The sequence below is a fragment of the Ruditapes philippinarum genome, unplaced genomic scaffold (assembly GCF_026571515.1).
Source record: "Ruditapes philippinarum isolate M1 unplaced genomic scaffold, ASM2657151v2 ctg7608_1_1_1_1, whole genome shotgun sequence".
Classification (NCBI taxonomy): domain Eukaryota; kingdom Metazoa; phylum Mollusca; class Bivalvia; order Venerida; family Veneridae; genus Ruditapes; species Ruditapes philippinarum.
In genome coordinates this window covers 26,222-44,137 of record NW_026863343.1, presented here as the reverse complement: position 1 = coordinate 44,137, position 17,916 = coordinate 26,222, and the positions used below count along the sequence as shown (strand labels likewise).

At 35.7% G+C, this 17,916-nt stretch overlaps 1 protein-coding gene across 1 annotated transcript; it reads right to left on the bottom strand.

The window, feature by feature from the left end:
• Nucleotides 1–450: 450 nt before the first annotated feature.
• LOC132721886 (uncharacterized) lies at nt 451–10,024 on the bottom strand (the record flags this gene model as incomplete). Its single annotated transcript, XM_060706263.1, is given in 4 exon segments — nt 451–529; nt 901–3,139; nt 7,993–8,115; nt 9,325–10,024. Coding segments are annotated over 4 exon segments (2,487 nt in total), but the record flags the coding sequence as incomplete, so codon positions are not given.
• Nucleotides 10,025–17,916: the final 7,892 nt, after the last annotated feature.

Below are 17,916 nucleotides of genomic sequence, written 5' to 3'. Positions count from 1 at the left end.
TATGTTAGTTTTGTCATGATGCGGCTCATTAATGATGTTGTTCTATTAGTTTGTGTTTTAATTCACATCAACACTGTGATGGTCACATAACAACTTCTTTGTTTTATTGGTGGAGGAAATGAAACTGAAGAGATGCTCAATGAATTATTTCAGAGAAGAGAGAAATCAGAGCTGTCTGGTTAGCTTAACAGGTAGAGCATTGGATTTTGAATCGGGCTACCTTGGTCCGATTCCCGGACCTTGTAGGTCACTTTCATTGCTATTGATCATGAAATAAGTTCTACGGTCATTGACACTTATGGAGATACCAGCCCACACATAAAAACTTAATCACAGGGGCGCAGACAAATGAGCGACTGCAATTGCTTCAGTTTTCACTAAAAATCTGAACTTTTAGCAAATGCCTGAAAGAATTGTACCTATGCAAATAACTAATAATAAATGACATACCTTTAACTGGTCCACGTTATCTGTTTCTTGGGATTCTTTTCCATCCTTGCCCAGTCCTAAAGATCGGTCTTTTTGAAACCTACTTTGATGAAATAGAACATTCTCAATAAGTTATTTTCAACTTATGCAAATGTAAACTGTACTTTATCTTATTCAATGATTTAACCAGATATTTTAAAATGTACTTTTTGAGCAGAGGAAAATGCATTGTTTTTCAAGACTTTATAAAGTCTGAGCAAAAACAGATCTGAATTCAGAATATAGATTTACATGACTTCTGGAAATATTTATTACTTTGACATTTATTCTGAAGACTATCACGAAGTTTTCACTAAAAATATATTTGAAGTGATATCTATTATACCTTATTAATTCTAAATTATGTGATGCATAATTTTAAATTTCTACACAGCAAAATCTTTTATTCATTTCACAAAGTACCAAACTAACCTTTTGATAATTTTGTTTACATTTTCTTCCTCACTGTCTTCATCATCTCCATGGTAACTTGGAATAGGCGGGGCAGACGGTGACCTCATCTCCTGTAGTCGTGGCCTTGAACGTGTTTTCTTAAAAGCCGAGCCAACAGACCCAACTGGAGTAAATGCAGACGACAGGAATGCTCGTGGAGACAGCTTATCTGCGAGACTGGATTCTGAATCCTGTTTAAGATGCATAAAACTTGATTTAACGTCACTGCTAGAATCCTCGGATAAATACTTAAACGGGGCCGATAATGGACGTTCTTGTAAATCTGATGTCGACATGCGTGTGTCGCTTCTAGAACTGCGGGACTCTGTATCACTACTAGTCTGGTCGAGACCAGCTTGACGTTGTCTAGCCTGGAGTAATTTTTGCATTCCTAAGCGCAGATTCTCAGCGGCATTTTGGTTCTCGAGCCCGTCAGCAGATGGACGTCCCATATTTGGAGACACATTTGGCATTGCACGAATATTAAGCCTGTCCGTGGCTCTTATAAATTCATCATTGCTTGCTGAAATATCTAGACTATTTTCTCGTGATGTTAATGAACTTAAACTTGAATTCGGTTTCGGAGTTTTTGATTGCTTCACTGGTCCATCCATCAGATACATTGTATTACCAGACCATTTCACCTGCGGAAGTTGGGGTGTTGATTTTTCCCTCACTGGCAGTGGTGGGGGAGGCATCTCAGCTAAAACTGGTGCCCGTTCTGGTCTACTGTCATCCCTTCCTAGACCTAAGCCACTATCACTGTTACTGTTGTTACTGCTAGAACTACTCATACGCATATGTTCAACAGGCTGACTAGGATTAGAGAACACTTGAGATCTTGCCATGTCATTCTCTATCCTAGCACCTGGCCTATCTTTATAAAGGTTTGATATTGACAAAATAATAGGAGTCGTTGATCTTGGAAACTCCATACATCTTTGCGTGTGTTGGTCAACGGTACAGGTAATACCAAAACTTTTCGCTTTCAATGCATGTATATTATGTGCTGTAAGCTCCTGATCGACCATGAACACATGACACGAGCTCCCAACAAGCTCTTCTCTAGAATCAGAGTCACTGTCGCTATCATCCGAGACACTGCGTAAGGTCACGATTCCAAAGAAACGCTTATCATCTGGGCACACACCACTAAATGCAAGTCTTTCAACGGGATAAAATGCTATCTCTTTACCCATCATATTTATCAGTCTGACACCACTGTTTGGGGATACAACCATTAAAACTAAAGTATGAATTTTTTGCTCGACGCGTAACCTTCTCACAGCGTTTCTGATTGACTGTATTCTAACATGAGGCTGATGAGCATCTCCAGGCATTTCAAGTGAGCCAATATATCCAACAACTATTCTCACATCTTGTCCCGAGTGCAGCGGAACTAAAGCATTATCATCGTCGTCGTCATCATCAAAATCATCCTCATTGAGAATAAATGCCTCATTGGCCGCACTGTATGAATGTAATGAATGATTGATAATTTGCTGTAAACTATTTGGAGAAAACTGATCATACATACGACCATGTTTAAACTGACTAGGAAGGGATCTCACAGTGTTCGTCCCAGATAGAGATTTAACATGTCCCTGTGATGTACTCTTTATAAAGGCCTGTTTTGGTTCAACTTTTCGATGCATTGGTAAACTTGCTGCAGACGGAACATTAGAAGCAGACGCACTTTTTTGAAAAGGCACTTTGAATACATTACTAGCCCCTGCTTCAATATAGCTTGTCCCCACAGACTGAATTTCGTGGTTCTCCGCACCAACAGGCGTATGCAATCGTGGTCGAGATGACCTCTGTTTTGAGGCTTCTAACTTCTTATTGTCAAAATTGTTTGGTAAAGGTCGCGAATTAGGATCGTGAGTATGACCATCAGGACGATCCCTCTGACTAATGTCTGCTAGCAATTTCTCCATTTTTTCACTATAACCTTTATGACCTTTACGTGACCTGTGCGGGTACTTTGCTTTAGTACGATGATAGTAGTCATCATCTGAGGAGTCACTGCTATTATAATTTTCCGCAACCTGAATAGTCAATGTTCCGGTGGATGTGCCGACCATACAAACGACGTCATCGTGACTGTGTTTTGACACGTCTATACCATTTACACTCATGAGATAGTCACCTGGTCTCAAACCAACACGTTCAGCCGGACTATTGTTCACTATGCAACTCAGCACACATGGATGTTGACCTGAAATTAGTTTAAATCATATTGTAAATGTACATTTTAAACTTAAAGTAAAAAGAATCAAAAGTTCAACAGCTCTAATATCTCATTTCTTAAAATTATATTCAATTTCTTTAAATTCAATATTTTCTAAAACAACGAATACAAGAAATAGTATTTTAAGATGAAACGTTTATATAACAGGCCGCAAACAATTTCAAGTTTAAGTTACACTACATTATTTCACTCCTTGCCACAGCAACTTTCTTTTTCAAGTTGACACACAGCAACCTTGAAAATCTGTATACATTTATAACCTGTTGTCAAGCTTGTTAACAGTAATGGCAATTTCTAATTTCCTGAAAATATAGTACATTGCCAAATTATTAGTGCACAATATCTTTATTTTGCCATGTTTGATATAAGTTGTCTGATCTAGTCAAATGGTGACTTCAAAGCTTCACTGGAGGACTGGAGAACTCTCTAAGATTCTCTGCATTATTTTATACACAAAAGTGTAGTAGAATCATCAACTTTAAATACACAAGTTTCGATTATTAAAATGGATGGCATGTACAGAAAGAGTGTCAATACCTAAAATTTCCATATGCATAAATATTAGAGCCGCGTCACGACAAAACCAACATAGTGCGTTTGCGACCAGCATGGATCCAGACCAGCCTGCTCATCCGTGCAGTTTGGTCTGGATCCATGCTGGTTGCAAACCCACTATGTTCGTTTTGTCATGACGCGGCTCATTATATGCTAAACTAGGTTTTCCATTAAATTTTTAAAATTGGAAGACAGAGAATACAAAATGTTGGACATTGGAGATCACATTATATAAGGAAAGAAGGAAAAGCATTATATTTTGGAAGTCTGGAGCCATAATCAATGAGTAAATGTCTCCTAAACTTTCATTGATGGAAGCCCTGTTTAACCATGTGTATACTTGACAAAAGACACTATCTTGTCTTTCATTTTTCTCTGCCACACTGGAATATGGATTAATGTTCCTGCCACCATGAAAAAACAAGAGGGCCACGATGGCCCTGGATCGCTCACCTGACACAACCGCATCCAAGCAATGTCTTAAACAAGCATCATGACCAAGTTTGATGCGACTGAGTCAAACATGTGACCTCTAGTGTGTTATAAAGATTTTTCCATATTTGGGCAATGTGACCTAATTTTTGACTGGACACGACCCATATTCAAACTTGACCTAGAAATCATAAAAACAACCTAGCTGATCAATCTCCAGGATATTTGGATAATAACTGCACCCACTAGAGTGATCACAAGATTTTTCTATTTTAGCTCCTGTGACCTAGTTTTTTGACCAGACATGACCAATCTTAGCACTTGACCCAGAAAACATCAAAACAACATTCTTGACAAATTTCCTGAATATTTGAATAAAAACTGCAGCCACTAGAGTGTAAACAAGCTTTTTCTATTTTTAACTCCTGTGACCTAGTTTTTTGACCTGAGATGGCCCATCTTCGAACTTGACCTAGAAATCATCAAAACAACCTTCCTGACAAATTTCCAGAATATTTGAATCAATACTGCAGCCACTAGAGTGTTAACAAGCTTTTTCTATGTTTAGCTCCTGTGACCTAGTTTTTGACCGGAGATAACCCATCTTCGAACTTGACCTAGACATCATCAAAACAACCTTCCTGACAAATTTCAAGAATATTTGGATGAAAACTGCAGCCCCTAGAGTGTTAACAAGCTTTTTCTATTTTTAGCTCCTGTGACCTAGTTTTTGACCGGAGATGACCCATCTTCGAACTTGACTTAGATATCATCAAAACAACCTTCTTGACAAATTTCCAGAATATTTAGATGAAAACTGCAGCCATTAGAGTGTTAACAAGCTTTTTCTATTTTTAGCTCCTGTGACCTAGTTTTTGACCTGAGATGACCCATCTTCGAACTTGACCTAGAAATCATCAAAGCAACCTTCCTGACCAATTTCAAGAATATTTGGATCAAAACTGTAACCACTAGAGCTTTAACAAGCTTTTTCTATTTTTAGCTCCTTTGACCTAGTTTTTGACCGGAGATGACCAATTTTCGAACTTGACCTCGAAATCATCAAAACAACCTTATTGACAAATTTCCAGAATATTTTAATCAAAACTGCAACTACTAAAGTGTTCACAAGCTATTTCTATTTTTATCTCCTGTGACTTAGTTTTTGACCGGTGATAACCCATCTTTGAACTTGACCTGAAAATCATCAAAACAACCTTCCTGACAAATTTCCAAAATATTTGGATGAAAACTGCAGCCACTAGAGTGTTAACAAGCTTTTTCTATTTTTAGCTCCTGTGACCTAGTTTTTGACCGGTGATAACCCATCTTCGAACTTGACCTGAAAATCATCAAAACAACCTTCCTGACAAATTTCCAAAATATTTGGATGAAAACTGCAGCCACTAGAGTATTAACAAGCTTTTTCTATTTTTAGCTCCTGTGACCTAGTTTTTGACCGGACATGACCCATCTTCCAACTTGACCTAGATATCATCAAAACAACCTTCCTGACAAATTTCCAGAATATTTGGATGAGAACTGCAGCCACTAGAGTGTTAACAAGCTTTTTCTATTTTTAGCTCCTTTGACCTAGTTTTTGACCGGACATTACCCATCTTCCAACTTGACCTAGATATCATCAAAACAACCTTCCTGACAAATTTCCAGAATATTTGGATGAAAACTGCAGCCACTAGAGTGTTAACAAACTTTTTCTATTTTTAGCTCCTGTGACCTAGTTTTTGACCGGAGATGACCCATCTTCGAACTTGACCTAGATATTATCTAAGCAACCTTCCTGACAAATTTCCAGAATATTTGGATGAAAACTGCAGCCACTAGAGTGTTAACAAGCTTTTTCTATTTTTAGCTCCTGTGACCTAGTTTTTTGACCAGACATGATCCATCTTTAAACTTGACCTAGATATCATCTAAACAACCTTCCTGACAAATTTCCAGAATATTTGGATGAAAACTGCAGCCTATAGAGTGTTAACAAGCTTTTTCTATTTTTAGCTCCTGTGACCTAGTTTTTGACCAGACATGACCCATCTTCGAACTTGACCTAGATAAAATCAAAACAACCTTCCTGACAAATTTCCAAAATATTTGGATGAAAATTGCAGCCACTAGAGTGTTAACAAGCTTTTTCTATTTTTAGCTCCGGTGACCTAGTTTTTGACCAGACATGATCCATCTTCAAACTTGACCTAGATATCATCTAAACAACCTTCCTGACAAATTTCCAGAATATTTGGATGAAAACTGCAGCCTTTAGAGTGTTAACAAGCTTTTTCTATTTTTAGCTCCTGTGACCTAGTTTTTGACCGGAGATGACCCATCTTTGAACTTGACCTAGAAACCATCAAAACAACTTTCCTGACAAATTTCCAGAATATTTGGATGAAAACTGCGGCCACTAGAGTGTTAACAAGCTTTTTCTATTTTTAGCTCCTGTGACCTAGTTTTTGACCCGAGATAACCCATCTTCAAACTTGACCTAGATATCATCAAAACAACCTTCCTGACAAATTTCCAAAATATTTGGATGAAAACTGCAGCCACTAGAGTGTTAACAAGCTTTTTCTATTTTTAGCTCCTGTGACCTAGTTTTTGACCTGAGATGACCCATCTTCAAACTTGAGCTAGAAATCATCAAAACAACCTTCCTGACAAATTTCCAGAAAATTTGAATGAAAACTGCAGCCACTAGAGTGTTAACAAGCTTTTTCTATTTTTAGCTCCTGTGACCTAGTTTTTTGACCGGAGATGACCCATCTTCGAACTTGAGCTAGATATCATTAAAACAACCTTCCTGACAAATTTCCAGAATATTTGTATGAAAACTGCAGCCTCTAGAGTGTTAACAAGCTTTTTCTATTTTTAGCTCCTGTGACCTAGTTTTTGACCCGAGATAACCCATCTTGGAACTCGATCTGTATTTCATTGAGACAAACATTCTGACAAAGTTTGATGATGATCCAATCAAAACTGTGACTGCTAGACTGTTAACAACCCAATTATTAGAGTGTTAACAAGCTTTTTCTATTTTTAGCTCGTGACCTAGTTTTTGACCAGAGATGACCCATCTTCGAACTTGACCTAGATATCATCAAAACAACCTTCCTGACAAATTTCCAGAATATTTGGATGAAAACTGCAGCCTCTAGAGTGTTAACAAGCTTTTTCTATTTTTAGCTCCTGTGACCTAGTTTTTGACCCGAGATAACCCATCTTCGAACTCGATCTGTATTTCATTGAGACAAACATTCTGACAAAGTTTGATGATGATCCAATCAAAACTGTGACTGCTAGGCTGTTAACAACCCAATTGTTAGAGTGTTAACAAGCTTTTTCTATTTTTTAGCTCGTGACCTAGTTTTTGACCAGAGATGACCCATCTTCGAACTTGACCTAGATATCATCAAAACAACCTTCCTGACAAATTTCCAGAATATTTGGATGAAAACTGCAGCCTCTAGAGTGTTAACAAGCTTTTTCTATTTTTAGCTCCTGTGACCTAGTTTTTGACCCGAGATAACCCATCTTCGAACTCGATCTGTATTTCATTGAGACAAACATTCTGACAAAGTTTGATGATGATCCAATCAAAACTGTGACTGCTAGACTGTTAACAACCCAATTGTTGACGACGAACGACGCACAACGCACGACGCACGACGCACAACGCACGACGACGGACGCCGGACATAGCCCCATCACTATACCTCACCATGACCACTTCGTGGTCAGGTGAGCTAAAAATTCATACCAATGCTTAAAAGAAAACCAAGAAATCTTGTATTTTACAATCAAGTATTGCTATTTACCCGAGATTGTGAATCCATATCCAGATTTGCCTCTAACTACGTCCACAGTTTTAAGGCCATGAATTGGACGTTTTTTCCGCCTTTTTGGCTGATGCAGTTGTTGTGGTGGATACATTATCAATTCTGAAAAACAGGAAGTAAACACTAGTTTTAACCTAAACTATACATCAAAGGTATGCAAACAAGCTTTTGTATGTGCTTTTTAATGTTTTTTAAATTTAAGGTGTATTTTCTTTTGTGTGTGTTTTTTTTATTTTTAAAATATTTTGTGCAATTGCCACAAAAGATGCATAATGAAAGTTCAAACTTTTGAACTTTTTTAAAAAATTATTATTTTCTATACATTTTTATATGTTTATAAATTATTACTCTTCTTTGTCAACATGCATGTATACAGTACGTTCTGAATGTTTTTGTGTGAAAACTCAGAATTAGACCCTTAAATGAGAAACAATTTTAAGAGATAGCACTGAGGTCCAAAAGCCTAAAAACATAAAATTTGAATTTCAGGCATAAATTTAGAGCTGGGTCACTTCAGGATTAGAATTTAGACTTTTAGAGCGGGGTCACTTTAGGATTAGAATAAGTTTTTCATAACTTTTATTATCTACATATTAGTATATAAGACAGTGATTTTTCAAATATTAGAAAATTTCAACAGCCGATTCTTTTATTATATAAATTTTTTTGCTGCCACACCCCATCTTTGAATAAAATGTGTGGGTTACTGCTAGACCAAGGGCTTCGTATATAGTTATAAGAAAAAAGTCCAAATTAAACCAAGACTCTAAATTTAGAATTTCCATAAAGGTTTGTTAATGTTAAAACACAAGACCAGAAAGATAATTAAAAGATAATTAAGAAATATATCGGTACTCTTAAATTGAAAATTGTAGTTTTATGCTATTATTATGAGTGAAAATCATTGCAACGCTCTTAATTTGGGACTTTTTCACAATTAGAATAACAATTCTGGAAAAACAGAGTGAGCGAATTGGTCTAGACCCACATCAAATGGAATATTAATCTTCCAGTCTCATCATGTCAAAAAAAAAAATCAAATTATCAAGACTTCACTTTTAAATAGTTCAAATTTAGGTTCTACATGCCCTCTATAATTTGCAATAGTATACTCTATAATTTGCTATATTATTATAATCAGTCAAAACTTCTAAAACAGCAGTCAAAATTGACCCACTCAAAATCAGAGCTGGAATAGATTTTGAATGAACATTTAATAAAAGTACAAAATGCTAAAAAATTATAATTCATTATAAAAGTAACATTCTGCTTAAAGTTATGTCCATTTTTATCCACTTCAGATCTACTCACCACAATAAGAATCATGTACAACTAGTTTAACTGGCGTCTCCACCATTTTTATTTCTCCTTATATATTTCAATTGCTCAATTTACAATCCTTTCATATAAAAACCACCTCACTTGAAGAATTATAATAATAATTTCACTTTAATTAATGAAAGCAAACTGTTTCCCATTTTAAACTGAGCAAAATTGATTTAACATCATTCCTCTATTGACTTCCATTATATAGGTGAAATTAATAATTCAATACTACGGGATTCCTGAAGACCTAAACACCGTGTCAGAAAGTTCCCGTATTATTCCATTTCAATGATTTCACAATAGCAGAGAAAAAGTCAGTGCATACAATCTGCAGGTTTCATTTTATCTTTTATTTGATCTCTTAAATAGATTGGACTTATAATAAGCTATTAATCTCTTTCTATAAAAGGCATTATTATCACTACAAGATTATGTTACGGATTATTTCACATAATTGATGGTATCATAAAAATTCTATTAAAAACCTATCGATAACTCCATATTCTTTCTGGATCATAAAACCACCATCAAAGTAAAAAAGCGATTTATCTACTAAACGGAATTTAAATATATCCATAACTGGTGTTAAATACAACACTGTTACACATCCAAAGTGAAATCTTTTTCACAGTTTTCCACTGAAAATCCGTAATATAATTGAACATGATCGCAAGTTTTTAATATATGTATATTTATGGTTATCATAGTATATATAGATAAAAGTCATTGTTTGTTTTCACTCTTAAGAAATTTGACAATATTAGCTCGTACAAAGTGGTGACTACATCGACATAACTCAAATATCCATAACATCGTTGTAAAACCAACCTATAATTGTATTGTCTTACATAATAAAAGGGGGTATAACTATACCATGTACCATATCAAAATTCCAACTTCCGTGATTTATTCAGAGTCATGCAATAAAAACTGGACCTGTAATAATGTAATTGAATGATCTGAAGTCATATATAAATGAGCCGTGTCATGATAAAACAAACATAATGGGTTTGCAACCAGCATGGATCCAGACCAGCCTGCGCATCCGCACAGTCTGATCAGGATTCATGCTGTTCGCTATCAGTTTCTCTACTTGATATAGGGTTTGTAAGCGAACAGCATGGATCCTGATCAAACCCATTATGTTGGTTTTGTCATGATGCGGCTCAAATAGACTCAGTCTCTTATTACAATGAAATTGATAATATTCCAAGCAGTTGTGTGCAGTCCTAATATTACCATAATGATGTACACACTAAATGAATCATCAAAATGAAGAAAACATTTGACAAATAAATAAAATTCAAATACAGTATCTTCTCTGTCATTAAGGAGCCTTTCACATCGGTTAATACTTTCTGCCTTTATTAAATAGCGTTTTAAGTTAGAATATGAATATCTTAAAGTCAACATTAAGTTATATGTACTTCATTTCCACTCACTCTTTTAGTTTTCATATGTCAATCTTCAGTTACTGTGTAACAAGGCAAAAAACATTAATTCCATAAATGAATTTATACAACATGTATACAACAAAGCATGACTTTTGTTATGGAATATGGAACTTCTTAAATAGCAATCTCTCTAAATAGTGTACATTGAAGGTTGTTAAATACCCTTACACACAATTTTTATTAAAAGGGTTAAAATACAGCAACTTAAGCTTCAAGCACCAGACTGTCCAAATAAAACAGTATTTACATACATTAAGTATACAATCTATATAGAATAACATATCCACTAACTACATGTAGTGATAATATGTAGGTAAATACATTGTAAGCTTATGACCTATAATTATATATATCAAGTATACAAACAAGTAGTTTGACCACTATATTGTTTGTGTTAACATGAAATAAGAAAACTTCCCCGAGGCTTTCCACTCAGATGTACTATAATGCTTTTTAAGATATCTCTAGATTTTGATAAAACTTAGATTAAATCCATGATTATTTTTGTCACTTCAAAAAAGCTAAAGTCTACTTATAAGACTTTTGTTTTCTTAAAGGCACAGTAAGCCTCAGAAATGTTGACATTTTTTTTCTGTAGAATGGGCAAACATTGGCTTTATAGGCCTTAAGGTTGTAATAATGGATTTAAAAAGAAAATAATAGTGCTGAATGGGAAATAATTTGTAATCAAGGCAACAAAATGAAAACAAAGTGGTATTTTGACTTCCATAGGAAATACACTGTTAATTGCAATAGTCAAAACATATAAGAATCAAAAGAAGGTTGAGCTACTCGGCTAAGTAACATAATGTAAATTGTAACATGATACCAAAAACAAACGGCAATATTAGAATTTTAGGCTTTATGGGCTTTTAACAAGCCCACTTTGCTGTAATTTCACTGTTAAATGCCATAACTATGATGTAAATGATGCATCATTTTTTTTTTGGAGGTGGAATTTATATTGACCCGATTCCTTTTCAAACATTGTTGCAGACAGGATGTGTGATGTCACACTGAGGAAGTAATTAACTTCTGTTTTGCAAATTTTGGATTATTAAAAATAAAACCGTATTTGATACATGTAATGTTATTATAAATCTATATAAAAATTATAGCCACTAAAATTTTTATTTATTTTCACATCAAAACATAGTGCTCAATTACAGATATAGTGATTCATTTTTCAAAACTAATGACTTCCTTGCTCAGCATCATGGTACTTGTTTGTTTACTTCCTGTCTTTAATAAGCAAATTGTACTTAGCTAAACATCGCATAATTCATACTCAAAGTGTAGTTTTATTTCGACTTTTAGAGTGTGAGAAACAGTGAATGAATATAAATAAATAAGATCGTGATCCACCATCTCTGGACTGACGAATATTCGTACCTGATTTTTCATTTTGATTTGTGATTATCTGAGTACTCAGATACTCACCCCAGCCCTAACAAAAATTTGTTATTGAAAGTAAAAGGCAATGACACAGGGGAAATAAAAACATGAGCAAACTTGCACTCTTCAGCTGGGTGATTATCTAGTTAAATTTGTTTCCCAACTGTCATTTTAAAGACTGTAAAAAACCTAAATTAATTATTATATATATATCCTTGCAATTGAATTGAAAATATGGCTTAACCTCTTAACCTAAACCTCTTAAGTCTTCACCTGTGGTCATGTGTATGATGCAGTTTCAAAGGGCCTGCTAGCAGATTAAACATTACTGGAGTAACAGGAGTACCTTCAAAAGCTATGACTTGAAAATTCTTGCCACATGATGTGATTGTGCAGTAACATTTAGGGTAATAAGTATGCCTGCCCTTCATTAAGAGGTTAATCTGGTTGCCTGTCCTATAAAGTTTAAAGCATGCTAACAGTACAATCTGGTTCCCTCCCCTATTGCTAGGAAACAGTTCAAATCAGGTTCTTTCTATCAGTATGGTTCCCATTCAAAATTGACATTTGGAACACCTTGCCTATTATTATCATCTTCCTAATATGAAGATTCTCAAAAGTACATTTTCCAAAACGAAACTCCCATGCTAGTAACTTAAAATATGATATATAAATTATAGAAATAGACACAAAATCCATATTAACCTCCAGTAGGATCCTGTTTCAAGATTTCTTTTTTCCTAAACCCTAATTGGAATTATCACTTTGTATCCTTTTTTGAAATTTCATTCTAAGTGAATTAAAGTTTTCCCAAGGGTGAATTCAATGTAGATATCAAATAAAACATGTAACAGCAGTATTTCAAAAGTAAACAATGTGCAGTTTAATGTGTAGTGTGGAGACAGTTGAGTGAATAAGAGTAATGTTGCGGCTGCTGGTGGTTTTATTGAAGACATATAGTGTAATTTGTTATGCAACCTCACCATATCCATATTTTTAATATATTATATAATATATTAATCAGCATATGCTTCACCATCTCACCTCGGAGCGTGCACTTCGCTGAGATTATGAGAAGTCACAGGGGCAGGGCATCAGCAGAAAATTTGAAGAACTTGAGATGGCGAAAAATAAACAAAGTCCAGAACTTGAACTGTGTCCTAACTAATGCCCAGGGGAGTGGCCCTATTATGTTGTTAGAGACAACAAGGATGGTGTGCAAGGGCGTGTGAGCCCCTAGCACAGATAAACGGAAAAGAGTCAACTCGGCCCTATACCAACTCGGCATGGGTCAACTCGGCATGGGTCAACTCGGCCCACTTTACAAAAATATATATAACATATTAACTTTGATTTGCATGTTGTTAAGGTAAACTAGAACTATCACTAAATGTGATTAATACCCCCACAAGACTGCTTCGGAAATGAGGATGTTACTAGTAACAGAATATCTTGTAAAAGAATTGAAATATAGAGTTATGGTTGTGGGCAATTAAAGATAGTTGTGGTTCTTGTATATTGCATTTCCTTTCAATGTGGTTGGCCATTGATGAAGTTTTATTGAATTACTCTGTAATAAGTCCATAAAGACAAAGAAAAGGAACAAAGGGCAATAACTCTATAAATACTGAATATGGAGTTATAGTTCTTGTGCACTGCACTTCCTCTTTTTGTGCTTGACCATTGTATGAAGTTGTTTTGAATTTCACCCAGTACGTTTTAAGTTATGCTCCAGACAAGGAAAAGTATCAAAGGGCAGTAACTCTGTATTTTGTCAAAATGGAGTTATGGCTCTTATGCACTGCACTTCCTTTTAATGTCCTTGACAACTGTATGAAGTTGTACTGAATTCCAAACAGTAGTTTTCAAGTTATGCTCTGGACAAGGAAAAGTAACAAAGGGCAATAACTCTGTTATTTGTCAAGATGGAGTTATGGTTCTTGTGCACTGCACTTTCTCTCAATGTGCTTGACCATTGTATGAAGTTATATTGAATTCCAACCATTAGTCTTCAAGTTATGCTCCTGACAAAAAAAAGCAATGGAAAAGTAACAAAGGGCAGTAACTCTGTAATTACTTTAGATAGAGTTATGGTTCTTATGCACTGCACTTCCTCTTACTGTGTTTGACAATTGTATGAAGTTGTTTTGAATTCCAAACAGTAATTTTCAAGTTATGCCCCGGACAAGGAAAAGTAACAAAGGGCAATAACTCTGTAATTAGTCAAGATAGAGTTATGGTTCTTGTGCACTGCACTTCCTCTCAATGTGCTTGACCATTGTATGTAGTTATATTGAATTCCAACCATTAGTCTTCAAGTTATGGTCCGGACAAAAGAAAGCAATGGAAAAGTAACAAAGGGCAATAACTCTGTAATTACTTTAGATAGAGTTATGGTTCTTGTGCACTGCACTTCCCCTTATTGTGTTTGACAATTGTATGAAGTTTTTTTAAATTCCAACCAGTAGTGTTCAAGTTATGCCCCGGACAAGGAAAAGTGACAAAGGGCAGTTACTCTGTAATTAGTCAAGATAGAGTTATGGTTCTTGTGCACTGCACTTCCTCTCAATGTGCTTGACCATTGTATGTACTTATATTGAATTCCAACCATTAGTCTTCAAGTTATGGTCCGGACAAAAGAAAGCAATGGAAAAGTAACAAAGGGCAATAACTCTGTAATTACTTTAGATAGAGTTATGGTTCTTGTGCACTGCACTTTCCCTTATTGTGTTTGACAATTGTATGAAGTTGTTTTGAATTCCAACCAGTAGTTTTCAAGTTATGCCCCGGACAAGGAAAAGTAACAAAGGGCAATAACTCTGTAATTAGTCAAGATAGAGTTATGGTTCTTGTGCACTGCACTTCCTCTCAATGTGCTTGACCATTGTATGTAGTTATATTGAATTCCAACCATTAGTCTTCAAGTTATGGTCCTGACAAAAGAAAGCAATGTAAAAGTAACAAAGGGCAATAACTCTGTAATTACTTTAGATAGAGTTATGGTTCTTGTGCAATGCACTTCCCCTTATTGTGTTTGACAATTGTATGAAGTTGTTTTGAATTCCAACCAGTAGTTTTCAAGTGATGCCCCGGACAAGGAAAAGTAACAAGAGCTGTCCGTAAGACAGCGCGCTCGACTTTTTTATTGCTTGCCAATAAAAAAAGTTTTTGCAGTAAAAGGCAATACAAGAATCTCTGTATTTTTAAAGTGAACAATGGCCATGAGCATTAAGATATTTAGTGAAGAATTATTTTACTGAATTGTGTGATACCCTTGAACACTGCAGCAAAGTTTGAAATGTTTAAGTCAAAAGAGGGCTGGTAAGAAAGAAAAAAAAACTGAGTTGAGCCTTAAATAAATTTAATAGTATTAAACCCACTTTGAGAGAATAATAAAGGGCATAATTCTGTCAAAAACCTTGACAGAGTTATGTCCTCTTGTCTGTTGATGAAGGTCGTGATGGTAAACAAGTATGGTCAGTTTCAAAGCAATACCTCCAATGGTTTTGAAATAAAGTGAGGTGGTACAAAAAACTTAACCAAGCTCAATACACTTTCTAAGTCAAAAAAGGGCCATAATTCTGTCAAAAACCTTGACAGAGTTATGTACTCTTGTCTGTAGATGGAGGTTATGATGGTGAACAAGTATGGTAAGTTTCAAAGCCATACTTGTAATACTTCTGAAATAAAGTGGGGTGGTACGAAAAACTTAACCAAGGTGTGACGCCAACGCCGACGCCGACGCCGGGGCGAGTAGGATAGCTCCCCTTTTCATAGAAAAGTCGAGCTAATAAAGGGCAATAACTCTGTAATTAGTCAAGATAGAGTTATGGTTCTTGTGCACTGCACTTCCTCTCAATGTGCTTGACCATTGTATGTAGTTATATTGAATTCCAACTATTAGTCTTAAAGTTATGGTCCGGACAAGGAAAATGCAACGGACGTCTGGACCGACCGCCCGACCGACCAACCGACCACCGGGTGACTCCTATATACCCCCCCAAACTTTGTTTTTGGGGGTATAATGAATAATAAGAAATATCTTATTATTATATAATTATACATTGTACTTCTGCCGAAATAAAGTACATTTAGAAAAAAAAGTTATTTATTTGTCTTGCAGGTTCGCTAAAATTAATATAGATGTAATAAAAATGTGTTTCCTTATATGCATTTTGTTTGTAAAGTAATATTCCAAAAAATATGAAACAAAAACGTGTTTACTTAATATCATAAGCTTCTATATCAGACTTCCCGAAAGTTGAAAAAAACTGTCAGACATTCGGTCTGACAAACCATGAAAATCTGTCGGACCGAAACGAAATCTGTCGGACCAAATAAAATTGATCAAAATCAAAGAATAACTTGTGTTTGTATTTCTAAGACACTTTTTGTTTTTAATTTTTTCGCCGTAAAAATCGGCACATTCCTTACAGCGCATTTTCATCTCCTCCCTATCATACACCAACGATTCACTGTCTTGCTTCTATTTTTCATTAAATTTTGTCTCAGGTCTATTCTTTTTATCCTTTTACTGCTGTTCTGCCTGTTCCTCTGACGTAGATTTTTTATTTTTCCAAGGTTTGGCACCTTTAGCGAAGCCATTTTGTATACATGCGGCTTGGATAAAAGCCGGACAGTCGGACCGATCCGGAATAAAAACTCGTCGGACCTGATCAAAATTTATCAGACATGTCCGTCGGACCGACGTATTTCGGGACGTCTGCTATATAAGCACTGTTTGCTCTTTGTTATATTTATAAACTCTCTCTGTCTCCACCAATTGACAGTCTCTTTATGAATAACGTAAATCGAGTAAAAAAAAAGAGTTGTTTCCCTTAGTTTCCCTTCGCTTGCAAAAGAATGCAAATTTAGCCGTGTTTAAATCGCTAGAGCGATTTAATGTCCGATTTTAAAATTTATTACACCGGTTAAAAGTTTGCGATCTTAGCTTCCTCTCAGTATATATTTCAACACATTGTTTGACACTGAAGGTATTTAAATTTACGGTTAAACCTACCACGAGTCAGAAATACAGTGAGATACTCAATCGGTTATCTTTACTCGCAATTCTACTGATAAGAAAAGCCTGTCTGGCGTCTGCTGCTAGTTCGGAAACTGTCAAACCGTGTATTATAAATAATTACAATAAATAGTGATAATACAAACTTAAATATTAATAATTGAAAAGTGGGCCGAGTTGACCCGTGCCAAGTTGGAATAGGGCCGAGCTGACTCGGGGCCGAGTACGTTTTAGGGCCGAGCTGACCCGGATTCCAGATAAACGACTAGTAAGGCACACCCTTTGTTTGGCCTTTTAAAGGACTTAAGGCTACCTCCCTTTCTTATTGACCACCATACAGTGACCTTCTTTTGGCTCATAATTCATATCTTTGGCTAATACTCCATGGAAATTGTATCAGTTTGTTTGTTTGTTTGTTTGTTTCACTTTACGCCTTTTCCCAACAGTATTTCAGTCATATAGGCGGGTAGTTTCCTAACCATCGTTCCTGGAGAGTTACACCAGTACTAGACTACCTTCCTCCGCGCTAAACTACCAAAGCATCTCCCGGGGATCAAACTCCCGCCAGAGAGGTAATTGGATTAGAAGTCATCGACTCTAACCCCTCAACTACGGAGGCGGTGTGAAATTGTATCAAGGTAAATTATCACCAGTGTGTGGTTCAAAATTAAACCTCTAAGGACATGACTTGTGACATCATTGTCA